The 14,538-nt window shown below is 35.9% G+C and overlaps 3 protein-coding genes and 1 long non-coding RNA gene across 5 annotated transcripts; 2 read left to right on the top strand and 2 right to left on the bottom strand.

Moving 5' to 3' along the window:
• The first annotated feature begins 11 nt into the window (after positions 1 to 11).
• Positions 12 to 1,497, top strand: LOC130509079 (uncharacterized). Its single transcript, XR_008943220.1, has 2 exons — positions 12 to 124; positions 669 to 1,497. It is a non-coding gene; the product is annotated as an uncharacterized LOC130509079 (long non-coding RNA).
• A 3,384-nt stretch (positions 1,498 to 4,881) lies between these two features.
• Positions 4,882 to 7,770, top strand: LOC108843918 (ethanolamine-phosphate cytidylyltransferase). Its single transcript, XM_018617077.2, has 9 exons — positions 4,882 to 5,383; positions 5,474 to 5,709; positions 5,865 to 6,037; positions 6,524 to 6,595; positions 6,699 to 6,766; positions 6,979 to 7,099; positions 7,185 to 7,250; positions 7,331 to 7,453; positions 7,543 to 7,770. Exons 1-9 carry the CDS (start codon positions 5,055 to 5,057, stop codon positions 7,612 to 7,614), a joined length of 1,260 nt encoding a protein of 419 aa, XP_018472579.1. The 5' UTR covers positions 4,882 to 5,054; the 3' UTR covers positions 7,615 to 7,770.
• A 74-nt stretch (positions 7,771 to 7,844) lies between these two features.
• LOC108843919 (uncharacterized) lies at positions 7,845 to 10,070 on the bottom strand. Its single transcript, XM_018617079.2, has 10 exons — positions 9,891 to 10,070; positions 9,681 to 9,812; positions 9,522 to 9,582; positions 9,304 to 9,436; positions 9,094 to 9,217; positions 8,938 to 8,994; positions 8,751 to 8,847; positions 8,399 to 8,609; positions 8,255 to 8,315; positions 7,845 to 8,148 (listed from the first exon to the last, which is right to left on the bottom strand). The coding sequence occupies exons 1-10, from the start codon at positions 10,005 to 10,007 to the stop codon at positions 8,083 to 8,085; spliced, it is 1,059 nt and encodes a 352-aa protein (XP_018472581.1). The 5' UTR covers positions 10,008 to 10,070; the 3' UTR covers positions 7,845 to 8,082.
• Positions 10,071 to 11,339: 1,269 nt separating this feature from the next.
• Positions 11,340 to 13,990, bottom strand: LOC108846174 (4-substituted benzoates-glutamate ligase GH3.12-like). 2 transcript variants are annotated; one of them, XM_057004656.1, is made up of 5 exons: positions 13,804 to 13,990; positions 13,371 to 13,664; positions 13,166 to 13,267; positions 12,258 to 13,033; positions 11,340 to 12,148 (listed from the first exon to the last, which is right to left on the bottom strand). In XM_057004656.1, the coding sequence occupies exons 2-5, from the start codon at positions 13,637 to 13,639 to the stop codon at positions 11,586 to 11,588; spliced, it is 1,710 nt and encodes a 569-aa protein (XP_056860636.1). In that variant the 5' UTR covers positions 13,640 to 13,664; positions 13,804 to 13,990; the 3' UTR covers positions 11,340 to 11,585. The 2 variants fall into 2 exon arrangements, with proteins under 2 accessions (XP_056860636.1, XP_018474901.2); XM_018619399.2 differs by having other exon boundaries at positions 13,371 to 13,990.
• Positions 13,991 to 14,538: the final 548 nt, after the last annotated feature.

The raw sequence follows: 14,538 nt of genomic DNA, 5'->3' as shown, positions 1-14,538 counted from the left end.
CTACTTGATGAGGGGGAAGATTACACACTCGTTTTCGCACGTGTGGAACTGTCTCAGCCGTTTGATTCTCCAGCCCACTTGCCAGATCTGTCTCCAGATCACTACACGTGTCTTTCTTCACACGGTAAGTTATTTATTTATTTATTTATAGTCTCCCCCTGATAGTTCTTCACCCACCGCCAATGCCATTGACGCTTATGAACTTGTAAAATTGTAATCGGATCTCTCCTCCTTGTGTAGATGTAGTGAAGGGAATGACTTAATTTAGACGATCAAGTTATCAAACATTGAAGCTTTTATTCTTATTACTGTCAAATGCAATTTCGTTAAGCTAATTACCTGTCTAATTAATGGTTATTCTGTGTTTTGACATTGGTCATTATTTTTTCTGTGTTTAATGTTAGGAGGTCAAGTTTATATGCTTACTTTGTTTTCATATTCTTTTGTGCGCGCTCCTATATTTCAACCAGCCTCATAGAACATGGACCCTCTTCATAGCAAATGTTCTCTTTGAGGTTGTCTTTTGTTGTCGGTACTTGGAGCATATAATTCATATGTTATGCCATTCAGAGAATCTGAATTATTGTATATGTTGATATTCTTTTCAGGAGAGCTTTCTAGTAATTTAACTGTTTTCTATATTTATTTTCTATATGAGTCGTATACAGCATCTAGATGAAGCAAAGATCTTGAATACGGTGATGCATGTTAGAGAAAGAAGTTGATGGGGTGAGAGCAGGTGTTCAACTAGCAGGAATAAATGCTGTGGTGATTGGAAGAAGCAGCATCGTCGGTCTGCCAATTTCTTTATTACTGCAGGTATTGTTGTAGTTACTGCGACAGGGTTCTTATGCTTGAGCATTTCGGTTTTAATTTAACTTCGCAGTTATGTCTTTGCTGACATTTCATGGGAAGAGGTTATGACGCTACAGTAAGCACGGTGCATTCTTTTTCAAAGGATCCAGAGCACATTGTCAGAGAAGCTGATATTGTGGGTGTACCTAATCTAGTTGGTGGAAGTTGGCTGAAGCCTGGAGCAGTTGTCATTGATGTAGGAACATGTCATGTTGAGCTAAATGTAATGCTTCTAAACTGATCAAAAGTCTTAACTTTCCTAGTGGATAAAAACTCATACAGAGAACAAACTTGAGTTTGTTTTTGTTGTTTCTGGTTTGACAATTGAAGCATGTAAGTGATATATCATTTTGCAAATAAAAATGATATGGCAGGATAGTAACTGTAAGCATGGTTACCGTCTTGTTTGATATGTATGTTACGAGGAAGCGTTAGGTGTTGCCTCAGGGATCACTCCTGTGCCTGGAGGAGTCGGACCCATGACGATTGACAAAGCTACTATGCAATACTTTGGAGGCTGCCAAGCAGATATCCATATCTCCGTCTTATAACTAACATTTTTTGTTTAAACAAGAGATAGGAGATTCCATGTATGATGAAAAATTCACAATTCCTTTTAATTTGAATGATCATGTTGATGCTATTGTTTCTGATATAAATCTATTTTATCATTGTTCATCATACATTCATGAACATCAAAGGTCAACAAAACCGCACCGAGGAGAGTTTAAGTGCTTTGTTGTAGTGTCTGGTTACTTGATACATTCCAGCGGTTTTGTTTCATTGGTTTTTACAAGATGGGGAAACATAGAATGCATGTGAGAGACAACGTTACTGGTTGATTGGATCATTGGGAGTTTGCATCTTACATCAAGGATGAAGGATGAGTGAAGCAAGAGGTGTGACATAAAGATCACGAAAGAAATGCTTGCTGCAGTCCTCTTCACGTGTTCATAAAGTGTGGGTGTGGAATATTTGATAAGACATCATCTCCCTCCAACTCGGTTTACGAATTTATAAGCAGTTGTTTGAATTTGAAACCGATACAAATTAGGTAGAATACAAAATCTATAAAAATACAAAACCTCAAAAATGAAATAATAGATAATCTTTAGAACAAAAATTTATGTATATTTATTGTTTGCTATATTATTATAATCTAATCTTTTTGACTAAATTATTAAAATATAATCTTTAATAATTTATTAGGATTAATAATAGCAATTTATTTTATTAAATTAAAATTTGAAAATAAAATTTATAAATTCAGATTATAATTTGTCCAAAAATTATTTCATTTTTATTCTGATCTGAAAAGTTAAACAAAAAAACCTAAAAAGAAAAGCATAATAAAAAGTGGAATAACTTTAAAGCAAAAGTCTGAAAAAACAATTCTAGAAGAAAAAAAGATGAACACGAAAGATTTTTTTTTTTAATAATCTTAAAAATTTATATGTTCAATTTTCATAAAAACAAACTTAATGATAAAAAGGGACATCTAATCTATTAAAACTCTAATATATTAAAACTGAAGTACAAATTAGAATTAACCATTAACTTTCCTTAATATTTACCACTTATGCCACTGGATTTTTATGCATGCCATTTAATTTCGTGATGGACTTAACTTTCATATTTCCTCAAAGTCCATTACTACCCATTGCATATGTGATGATTAACAATCATTATTTGGGCCAATGTATCTACTAATTACACATCTACTAATTACATATTTTTTTTTTTTTACGTTTTGGTAGATAACCAAAACAACGATCGCTTACGTATGAAGAATTATTATTTTGTATAGCCTATTCTGATAAAGTAATAAGGATGATACTCCGTTTCTGTTGTTGTTCGTTCATCGATACTGTTAAAGTTGAAGTATGCCTCATTAATATATGTTGTATCCAAATTAAAATATCTACATCTAAAATATAACTACATGAAATAAACTCTAACTGCATGTAAAATATCCACATTTGATAACTACCAAAAATCATATTTTTAAGGTATGTGTAGGTTGCCAGGGAGAATAACAAAGTGGCTGTTAAGTCATTATTATGTAACTTCCTCCATGAGAATCACTTTGCCTCTTTAATATATGTATCGTTTAACCACGGGGTGGTGGTCCAGTGGTCTTGAGGCAGCTACAATGCCAATAAGGATCCGGGCTCAAATACCCTCTGTGGCCACGGAATGCTTTACGTCCTCCCCAAGTTGAGTTAAGTGTGGCGTTGGTGTCATCGCGTCCCTTGGGTAATAGGTATTGGCGCAGGTTGGTTCCGGGCCAGGGGAATTAGTCGGTTGAGTTAAGCGTGGCGTAGGTGCCATCGCGTCCGCCTTCGAACCTCCTGTTAAAATATATATATATATATATATCGTTTTTTTACGTCAAATGAACTAAAATAAACTAAAATATTTTTTTTACAACATACTAAATGTATTAATATACGTATGTTGACAAAACAAAACACATATGTACATATACGTATATACATAACATTGATGTATTTGATTTAGATAAATTTTTAAGTAATATCTTTATGATGTTCTTTGTTTAACAAATGTTCATTATAATCTATACTATTATTTATGAAGTGATTTGCTTACTTGTCATGTTCTCCATGATTTTAGCTAATTTTGCTTATTTGTCATATTTTTATTAAAAGTTTAAGCTAAATTATCATTAATGTATTATTTGTTTTGAGCTGAGTCACTAAATCATTAATTTAAATTAATAGCCTTGATGAATATTATATATAAATAAAACGAATTTTATTTTATTAATATTAAATTTATATGTTATATTAGATTTTCTTATTTGTCATATTTTTATTAGGTTTTAGACTTTTAGATAGGTTATCAATTTATTATTAGTTTCTAACTATTCACTAATTTATTTTAATGATATAAAGTTTATATGTTATATGCTATATTAAATAATTGATTACAAAATAATATTTAGAATTATCAAAAAAAAAATTCTTCTATATATATTCTTTTTTGCGCCTATCTGAAAACAATATTTTTTTATAAAAGTTAAAAAAAATTAAAATACAGAAAATTTATTATTAAAATATACTCATATTTAGAGATAGTTTAGAAAATAATTTATATTTTTTAAAAAAACTTAACACAATAATAAGGATATATTTTGATTAAAATTATTTGACATATATAAACATTTTGATGTTTGATTTAACTATTGAAAACATAAATAATAATTTATTATGCTGGTTTTAGATTAATAAGATATAAACTAATAAGTATTTATAAGAAATTTATGCCCGCATGTGCTGGCAAAACACCTAGTTAAAACATAAATTAATAGTTTTGATATGTATATATTTTATGTTTAAAAATATTTAGAAAATACATAACTTTAGTTTCTATATTTTTTTTTATTTGACATATAAAATATCAAAATAGTTTAGATTATTTAAAAATTTTTTTGTAACAAGTTAAGATTTGTGACATTTAACATAAAATATCAAGACTTAGAAATTCATAAATATTTATTTGTGTGATGTGAATAATAAATTAAACTTCAAATCTAAAGTAAACAAAAGTAAAACATTATTAATAATTTTTTGATAACCAAACTGAAAAACAATCTTGTTTATCAACATATTATAGAAAAGATAATTAAAAATTTTAAAAATTATCTTTTGGTTCAAGCAATGGTTTAACCGATAACCGGATTTTTGGAATTTGGTGATTTTTGTGGATGTTATATTTATTCTATTAAATTAAGAATATAACCTATTGATATAGATTCAGTCCAATTATTTTAATACAATGACTAAAACTTCTTACTAATCATTTACGAAAAATATTATATACAAATATGATTATAAAAAAACATAAATATGACTAAAACACAAATATGAAAATTAAGTTTCTAAAAGAATGTAAAACAAAAAATATATCCGTCGTTTAAAGGGCGGATCAAAATCTAGTTACAACTTAAAAATCAGCTTAACAAACCAAACCATTCAAATTCAATTCGGTTAAGGTGGTTTGGCCCAGCTCTGGAAACAAAAAAAAAGAGAGAATAAAAAAAAACGATTCCGAATCCGCCGAATCTCCTCTTTCAAACAATCTCCGAGGGAGAGAGATCTGAGAGACGTCTCCAAATGCGAAGGAAACACAAACGTTCAAAGATCTGAGATAGAGAGAGAGAGAGACTGTAGAACAACATGGTTTGGGAGAAGGAGAAGATCGTCGGCAGTTGCTTGATCGGAGGAGCGACGTTCGCCGTCGGAGCTTCCTTCCTCCACCTCTTCCTCAAAGGCGAGCTTCCCCTAGGCCTAGGGCTAGGTCCAAGCCTCGTCACGCCGTGGAAATGCTTCGGAAGACGGAAACCAGTCCGCGTCTACATGGACGGCTGCTTCGACATGATGCACTACGGCCACTGCAACGCGCTCCGCCAAGCGCGTGCCCTCGGCGACCAATTGGTCGTCGGCGTCGTCAGCGACGAGGAGATCATCGCTAACAAAGGACCTCCCGTCACGCCTCTTCACGAGAGGTTATTATCTCTCTTTGTGTATTCCAATTTCGCCTTTTAATGTTTTTGTTCTGATTTTCGTTTTTTTTTTTTTGCTGTGTGTGTGTTTAGAATGATAATGGTGAAGGCTGTTAAGTGGGTGGATGAGGTTATACCGGACGCTCCTTACGCGATTACGGAGGAGTTTATGAAGAGGTTGTTTGATGAGTATCGGATTGATTACATCATCCATGGGGATGATCCTTGCGTTCTTCCCGATGGGACTGATGCTTATGCATTGGCTAAGAAGGCTGGGAGGTATAAGCAGATCAAGCGTACTGAAGGTGTTTCCAGCACTGATATCGTTGGTAAAGAACCTACATCCAATTGTTGCTTAGATGAAAGGTTTCGTCTTTTTTTTTATAATGAGATACGAGCTGCATTTCATGTTTATGTTATTGAGTGTTCATTATAGGCTTGACTTATCACTTCAAGATTATAACTTTGTTTCGAGTTTCTGCAGGTCGTATGCTTCTCTGTGTAAGATCGAACAGTCAGAGTCATTCGTCTCTGCAAAGGCAGTTTAGCCATGGGCATAATAGCCCAAGATTTGAGGACGGACCTTCTTCTGCTAGTACTCGCGTCTCACACTTTCTTCCTACTTCCCGCAGGATCGTTCAGTTCTCCAATGGCAAGGTGTGCAATTCTTAAAGACATCTTCTTTTTTTGTTGTGTTTCTACGTGTTTAGCTTACTCAGGCAGATAATTTAGATCTTTGGAGTTGTAGATCTATATGTTGCTTAGTGATATAATAGGTTGAACAGGTGCATAACTCATGATTTCTAATAACTATGCAAGTGGTTCTTGCCTCTTTTTCTCAGTTGTTTTAATTGTTAAAGATAACGTGTAGCAGCTTTCATTATCACTGTGTGAACACTGTCTGGTGGTTTACTCTTGGTTCTTACCTTCTGAAACATAATTAGTTCAACCCTTTCTATGACCATTTCACCAATCAATTGGATACTTTTTATCTGCTTATCTATATTCAACCATTTCTTTATATCGCCTATATCAGTTTATGCCCGCTAGATTTAACTTAAGATTATATTCCTTGATTGATTCATCTTTACTCTTCTCATTTTGTATCTGGGGTTGATCGAAACTACATGCTTATTGTCACAGGGGCCAGGACCTGATGCACGCATAATTTACATAGATGGTGCTTTTGATCTTTTCCATGCTGGCCATGTTGAGGTACATTAAGTTAACTTGGTGCCGACAAACATTACTGAGCGACCCTCCAGTTTTATTCTGCCAATGTTGTTGATTCTTTGTCTTGATTATTTAATTCTTACAGATTCTCAGGCGTGCTCGAGAGCTTGGGGACTTTCTTCTTGTTGGAATCCATAATGACCTGACTGTCAGGTTAGAAATTGCTCATCTTTGGCAGTTAGCTTTATAGTGATTGTCTTTTCCTGTCCTGGCAGTTGTTATGGTGGCTAATCAATATAGTTGGTGATGTTCGTTATAGGCATAAGTAAATACTTACTGTCCTCCTCCTGGATTAGATTTGCATAATTGCGTCTCTGCTTAAATTAACTGGACCAAATTGGTGCTTGTTATACGTTGATGTGCAGTGGTAAAAGAGGAGCGCAACACCCAATCATGAATCTCCATGAAAGAAGCTTAAGTGTTTTGGCATGCCGCTATGTAGACGAGGTGATAATTGGTGCCCCATGGGAAGTGTCAAAAGATACGGTCAGCTTCTCTGCTCTTTACTTAAATAATAACCTGAAAGGCTTTCATGAAAAGCTAATTTTCGACAGTGATTTGGATACTGCAGATCACGACATTTAACATTTGGAAAGTGGTTCATGGGACAGTAGCTGAGAGCGATGATTTTCAAAAGGTAAAACAAGATTTATATATATTTAAGGTAGAATACAAAGAGCTGGATTTTCTCAAGATTCTTGTTTTTCAATTTGACAGGAGGAAGATAATCCGTATGCAGTACCAAAAAGCATGGGCATATTTGAAGTACTAGAGAGCCCTCTTGATATCTCAACTTCCACCATAATCAAGAGGATTGTAGCAAACCATGAAGCTTATCAGGCAAGTTTCCTTTCTTTCTTTCTAATCTATCTTCTTGTTGATTCACTCTGACCAACGTCTCAGTCAATGTCTTTCTGGTGGGAGTACAGAAACGTAATTTGAAAAAGGAAGCTAGTGAGAAGAAGTACTACGAGCAGAAGTCTTTTGTGACCGGTGACTGATTGGGATCAGAAGCTATATATGTTTTGGATGACAAAACCATCTTCAGGATGTGAATCCCTTATATCTTTGTAGTGGGCTATAGTACCTTGCGTATTACATTTTGTTCTCTAGTTCACACTTCACATAAAAGAGGGCATTGATGGTTTTAGTACCAATTACTTTTTTTGTGCTTTCTTCAAATTTTGGTAATGTTTCATTATGTTTTTACTTTAATTTAATCAAAGTACAATGCTATAAACTTGAATTTTATTAGCATACGGGCACTTTATCGTGACTCTGTCTATACAAGTATCAATGAGTTAGAGCACTTTTGTTTGTTAAGACTTAAGAGTCTCTCAATAATGATTCTTTTATGCTTAAAAATCTGAAGCAAACCACACAGAACTAGTTATAGTATTGTTTCAATCAAGACAACTGAAGAAAGAGTCTTGCACTTAGCATGGCTCCTCAAGGTTCAGGCATTGCAGTTAACTTTCTTCTGTTGGAAATAACTGAGAAACAAGCTCCAGAGCTCCCCACATGGGTGCATCATTCTTTTTTAGACCCACAAAGAAACAACAAAAACTCTCTTAGCAATTCTTTTTTTCAGGTGATTCAGATTATCTATATGTTCAAACATAGAATGCGTATGCGACTTACAAGATAAACGATATCAAAGGCCTCACGGTAGCTTTCAAGACTCTTCTCAGTGTTATCATTCCTGGAAAAGAAATAAAAAATAGTGAGAGGAGATAAAGAAACAGAGCAACAAAAGGTAGAAACGAAACAAAAAGAGAAACTCACAGGAATCCAATAGATATTCGAGACTCGTACTTCAAACCATCAGACATCCTAAGATCCCCCAAATGATCACCTAGAAGCAAAACGTTTCTTCTTTGTTTCACGTACGCATTCTCTTCATCTTCCTCACCAATGTCCACACCAAGTCGGTCGTGGAGTGGTGCAGCCATGTCTAAAGCGTGTTCGTTCTTGTTTAACACATGAATCAGCTTTCCTGTAACGTAAGAGGTAAAAGAAACCGCAGTTTACGGTTAAAAGATACACATATACATATCAAATGCTTAGTCGTATCCCTATAATTTGATTGACAACAAAGTAGAACATGTGTCTATCTAACATTACACCAAATGTCTACCTTTAAAAGACACAAGCCGACCATCACCATCAAACACCATCCTGTTCGACACAATCTTTACATTCTTGAATGTTCTATGAAGTTTCTGCCTCAAAACCTGTAGTAAGAAAAAAGCATATATTCATTATACAGGAAACATTAAAGAGCAGAGAAAAATCTCAACTGCTAATAGTCTTGAGAGAGTCACCTCTTCAATAACATCAGCAAGTCCTGCTGAAAAAATCAAAACTGGGATATCCTTTTCCTGGATCAAATGGCGAACAGAGTTAGACTGGTTAATATACACAAAAAAGCTAATTAATATAATAACAGCAACCATGAGTTTTTTTGATTCTTTTTTTACCTCCAAAAACTCAAACAGTTCAACCACACCATCTCTAAAAGCTATGGAGGAACTAGCAACAGATTCCTTGATTGCATCACATGTTAAACCTCCCTCAATGAGAAGATCATGAGTTTTACTCCACCTGGTAGAGGGAAAAAAAAAACAACAATTGATGAAAAGACAAAAGGAAAATGTTATGTGATTGGTAAGAAAGAGAGAGTACCATACCATTGTTCCATGAGTTTGGTTTTGTCATGGAGGGGAATGAGAGGAGAGAACTCAAGAGGATGATAGTGTTCATACAATGCTTCCCTCTTAGCATCGTAATCAGCGTTTCCTTGCTGCAAGATGCCATGACTGCCTTTACAAAAACAGAGTAGTTTGGTTTCAGCTTTTTGACTGATGATGAGTAGAGAGATAAAGATTAAATGTGAGATGAAACATACTCTGGCCTCGAATTCCATTGACTCTGTATCTCGTTAAAGTCCCATCAAAGTCTGCAATCACCTGCACAAGTCGCAGACACCAAAAATAAAAACATACTTAAAAGCTTTGTGAAAGAAGAAAACTTTGACCTATAGAGAGAGAGAGAGAGAGGGAAAGACCTGAAATTTGGAAGGACCCGCGTCACGGGTTAGGGTTATTTTATCAGTGAGAGCTGGAGGATGATCAATCACAGTGTTGGAAGAGAGATCAAACTGTTCCATTTTATTATGTCCGGACATAACAGAGCAATTCTGGGAGAACAAAGAGGAAAAGGAAACGTTTTTAAGAGAGAGAAGGGAAGAGAGAGAGAGAGGAGAGAAGAGACTGACGTTGTTGCGGAAGCAGGAAGATGATGAAGGTGGGATCAGCTTGTGGTGACTACGGCGGAATAAAGAAAGACGATTTGTCGGCGCGTGAAAACGCGTGCAGAAGCTTATTACGCGCATCAGAGATTCTCAAACAAGGGTATCGAATCAAGGCAGGCCTACTAGTACTATCTCTTTTTGTTAATTCAGAGATGCCACATAAGTAGTAAATAAGATTTTGACGTTGACGTTGACGTTGACGTTGACGTTGACCCAAATCACATCACATAAAAAAAAAAAGTTGTAACCTCCTTTAACAAATGTTTTCATAGTCCAACCGAACAAATAAGGAAAAAAAAAAAAAGCGTTACAACAAAATGAGAGAGAGATTGGGAGATACTAGAAACTAAAATGATGAAGGCTTAGAGAGACTTGAAGTAGAGGTGATGATCAGAGAAGAGAACCCTGTAAGCTAGCTTGCATCTACACTTCAATCTTATCACAAACCCATCTCCACATCTCTCTATCCTCATCCCTTCTCCACAACCTTCTTCTTCCTCCTCCTCCTCGTGCTGCTGCGTCTGCAATGAAGTTCACCTTTTTGAAACCACTAAAAATGATAAGCGTAGGATGCAAAAATAAAGCAAAACCTCATAAGCATCATAGTTAGTCTTCTCTTCTCGGTTGATCTCTTCGTAAGTATCATAGTTAGTCTCTTCTTCGTGAGTGATCTCCTCCTCCACGTGATTGTTAACCCTCTTCCTCCTCTGTTTCTTTTGTATCAGTAAACAACCAAACGAAGACTCTTCATTACTAGTTTAAAAACCAGATCAGAGAGTCCAAGTTTCTTGATTATATAACACAACCAACCTCTGTTTCTTCAAGACTCTCGGAATCATACAACGGCGACGTTTCTTGCTTCTCCGGAACAGGGCTTGCGTAGGTCGGGTCGTCAATGGAGGAATAATGGGTTTCCGGGTAAGTGGAGCGAAGAGGAGACGTGATAAAGATCGGGTCTTGGAGTTGGAGGGAGAGTCTCCTGCGTTTGTGCTGATCGGATTCGTCTGAAACAGGGGACGAGCGTTTCAAGGGGCTGATATCAGGAGGAGAAGCGGCGGCGGAGAAGGAGGAGCGAGAGTGGTCGTAAGGTGGGGAGGAAAGGCGGAGGAGAGAGAGATCAATGTCGTTGATGTTCAGGTTGTTACGGTCTTGAAACTCGTTTTCCATTGTCATCATCATCATCCTTCTTTCTTCAACCTTCTTCTTGACTTCTCTTCTTTCTGTGCTCTCTCGCTAAGTTCTCTCAGGGAACGAAATTAAGTGGTGGGGGAGTTCGTTGTGATGATACAAGTTCAAACCATTTCGTGCAACTATATATATACTAAAAGAGGCGTTTGGTTGAGATGAATATACATTGAGATGTTGTTGGGCTCTTTGGTTCTGGTTTAGTACTAGATAGTTAGTTGCAGTCTATAGTTTCCAAATTATTTTTTAAACAACGCTGCACTTCATGTAACACAAACATTTTTTTTTTTTATGAATACAATTTAACATTCATTCCAAATAAAAAATTGCTTCGTTTATTTAACAACTAGACAGATTTAAAATTAACATAACACACAGACCACACACACTTGCACACAAAACCAAAAAGTTCTCCAAGAAACATAAACCAAACTCACTCATGAATTGCTTTGTCCCTTGGCTATTCATATCTGATCAGAGAGGAGGGGATTTGTCACTGAAAAACTGAGCAATAACTCTGTCTTCAAGAATTGCTAAACCTTGAGGGGATTTTATGCATAGTGGTGTCTTGTACTGAGACGCAGAAGCACCCTGGGAGATGAAATATTCCATGAGAGAATCAAACCTTCCTTGCTTCGTCACCCTTATCTCTAGCGCTCCGATGCTCTCATACTCTCTCCTAAATTTTCTATAGAGAGCATTAAATGATTTCTCCATTACACAGCAACACTTGACCATTACACTGTTATCAAGCTTAACAATGCTATCAGAGTTTTTGGCTTTGAGCTCCAAGTAAAAAACATAATGACCTGGGAAGGTGGAGATATCAGGTTTGCATGTGAATCCCATCAATATTAAACCTTCAGAGTCAAGTACTGCTGTCACACGATTCATCGCATTTGCTATATCTTCTTCTGTTGTTTTCTCCACATGGACGCTTATAACCGTATCCTTTCTGCGTACAAATCTAAACTGAGGTGTTTTATTGTAAAATCCAGTCACCTGTAGAATATCTCCCATTCTATATCTGTATAACCCTAGAAACAATAATAACTGAAAATGATTAGTGTAATATATTTAAAAAAAATGATTAGTGTTGATAATATAGGTGAGAGATGATATTAATGTTAAATGTATACAACTCACCGAAATGATTTGTGACCAAGGGGTCATAAAAGTGACCTAACTTGACGTCCACGAGATCAACTACTTCAGCATTGTTTCCTTCATCAAGAGGTAGGAACTCGAAGTAGGACATGTTGGGCAAAAATGTATAAGAAACGTCTTGTGGTTTGCATAGGGGATTCACATTGATCCCTAACAATGTTTCAGAAGCAGAATAGCTCATGGAGACGAGAGGCAATTTGTTGGAGTAGAACTCCAAAACTGGAATGAACTGACTCATCTGTCCTGTAACTACGCTATGAATGAATTTGATGTTAGGCCATAGACGTGTGATGATACCTTCCCATGATGTCTGACGACAGCATTCACGTTCAATCTGATCTGCTAATTCAGGATTTGGTACTCCAAGCATGACGGAGACAGAGTCTCTGCAACCAAGGTCGGTAATCCACTCGCTAACATGACCAGATCGAATATCGTTACACAAGTCTTTCCAGTGAGTTTCAAGAAATTTGATTGCTTGGACTAACGCACAAGCAAATGGAACAAAAATACTCACAACCTCCTCTCTCTGGACAAGAGCACAAAGAAAATGACAGTAAGTACTCTGTTTGCTGTCAGTACATGATATGACTTCGTCAGGGCTGGTGTAACGTTTGGATGACCAGTTCTTGAAATATTCGCTCACTAGGAAGCTCGTAATTACAGGACCAACAGGTAGACCAGAGGGAGTTCTGGACAATTTTCTAGTGTTAAGAAATGCTATCACCTTTCCGTCCACGACGCCATTGATATGCCTATAAACCGGTAAAAGAAATCGCTCATTATGATTCCTTGGGATGGAAGGAACAAATACATTTCTTTTTTTTGAGAATAGAGAGGTTCGTGAAGAGTTACTTGGATAAAATATTTAATATGTGAAGAGTTACTTGGATAAAATAGAGCAGCGTAGATCTTCGCTAAATATCCTCTTCTGATAATACTTGTTGTTAACAGGGAAGATCTTTTGTTTTCCTCCCGTAGTTCCAGAACTAAACACACATAACATAAGGTCACAAAATGTCACTATTTTTTTTCAAGAGCTAGTTGATCATCATTTACTAAAACTACTATTTGTAATTTGACAGCGTATACCTTCTGAAAAAATGAGTAATAGGTTCGCCCGAAATGACATCTGAGGGTTCTCCATTAGCCACGCGCTCAATATAAGGCTTAACATCTTCATAGGTCACCACCGGTACGTTCTTCTTGAAAAGCTCTTTATGAGAGCTCCCATGAAGAAAGGGTCGAAGATACTCTGTGTTCGCACTAACTCTTAGTATCTCTTCCAACATATCGTCTTGTATTTGCTTCGCATTTGAGGTCAATTCCTCTAGATCATTCAGCTCTGATTTTAGATTCATTTTTGGTTTTAGTCTCTTGATGCACCTAGATTTCAGGGTTTTATTATATATAGAGTAATACATCAAATAAACTAATGCGTGAGAAACGAGTTGATTTTATTTGTATACAAAAATTACAGAAGTCAATGCTTAGAAAATCGTGTCAATCGATAATAAAACTCAACTTGTTTAGAAAATGTGCATCTCAAGGGAGAGAAACGAGTTGATTTTATTACTAAAAAGAAAGAAAAATGATTGGATCGCATCTTGTGTATGGAAGATAGGAATCAGAGCTTATCAAAGATGAGATAAGGTCTAGAAAACTAGAGAACTTTAGAGAGACATTAGAGAGAGAAACTTAGAGAGAGGTTTTTTATGAAATTATTTGATGATATTTCACAAGGGGGTACACACATATTTATAGATGAGGATAAGGCGCTGACATAAGCGCTTACCTCATTGCTTGCTTCATGCTTACATAGCGATTACATCATCGCTTGCATCATGCTTACCTAGCGATTACATCATCGCTTTATTTGATTTAAAGCACACATATTTTACATAATTATACATTAATAACGGATGCTTATTTTAATGATCAATCTCGAACTCGATGATATGCTTGTCGCAGCATCCGTAATATTCACCTGGGCAGACGTACTCTTCTTCATAATCTTCAACTATTTTTGCCGCTTCTTCGTCAATTTCAATGTTGAACTTCTTTTCTATCTCGTCGATATTCATCTCGTCGTCTGGAAGTTGCGCATCTTGAAAGAACTCTGGAGGGCATTCTTGTGGTTGTTTGTTTTCTTGCGTTGCTTGGACTTCTATGGGAACTTGGGCTTCTATGGGCCTTTTCTTCTTGGGTTCTAAGCTGGCCGGCAGAGGGGCACGTTTCTCCATAAAGAATTGGAGATCTT

This window comes from Raphanus sativus, chromosome 3 (genome assembly GCF_000801105.2).
Source record: "Raphanus sativus cultivar WK10039 chromosome 3, ASM80110v3, whole genome shotgun sequence".
In the NCBI taxonomy this organism is placed as follows: domain Eukaryota; kingdom Viridiplantae; phylum Streptophyta; class Magnoliopsida; order Brassicales; family Brassicaceae; genus Raphanus; species Raphanus sativus.
Note: the sequence above shows the minus strand (reverse complement) of the source record. Positions and strands in the feature narration are given on the sequence as shown.

Coding starts and splice junctions, on each gene's coding strand:
- LOC108843919 (XM_018617079.2), bottom strand. CDS start 10,007: ATGCGCGTAATAAGCTTCTGCACGCGTTTTCACGCGCCGACAAATCGT. Junction 9,583..9,680: donor CGGGTCCTTCCAAATTTCAG/GTCTTTCCCTCT, acceptor CGACTTGTGCAG/GTGATTGCAGACTTTGATGG. Junction 9,437..9,521: donor CAATGGAATTCGAGGCCAGA/GTATGTTTCATC, acceptor GTTTTTGTAAAG/GCAGTCATGGCATCTTGCAG.
- LOC108846174 (XM_018619399.2), bottom strand. CDS start 13,702: ATGTATTACTCTATATATAATAAAACCCTGAAATCTAGGTGCATCAAG. Junction 13,268..13,370: donor ATTACTCATTTTTTCAGAAG/GTATACGCTGTC, acceptor ATGTGTGTTTAG/TTCTGGAACTACGGGAGGAA. Junction 13,034..13,165: donor CGCTGCTCTATTTTATCCAA/GTAACTCTTCAC, acceptor ACCGGTTTATAG/GCATATCAATGGCGTCGTGG.
- LOC108843918 (XM_018617077.2), top strand. CDS start 5,055: ATGGTTTGGGAGAAGGAGAAGATCGTCGGCAGTTGCTTGATCGGAGGA. Junction 6,038..6,523: donor TTCAGTTCTCCAATGGCAAG/GTGTGCAATTCT, acceptor TTATTGTCACAG/GGGCCAGGACCTGATGCACG. Junction 7,251..7,330: donor AGAGCGATGATTTTCAAAAG/GTAAAACAAGAT, acceptor TCAATTTGACAG/GAGGAAGATAATCCGTATGC.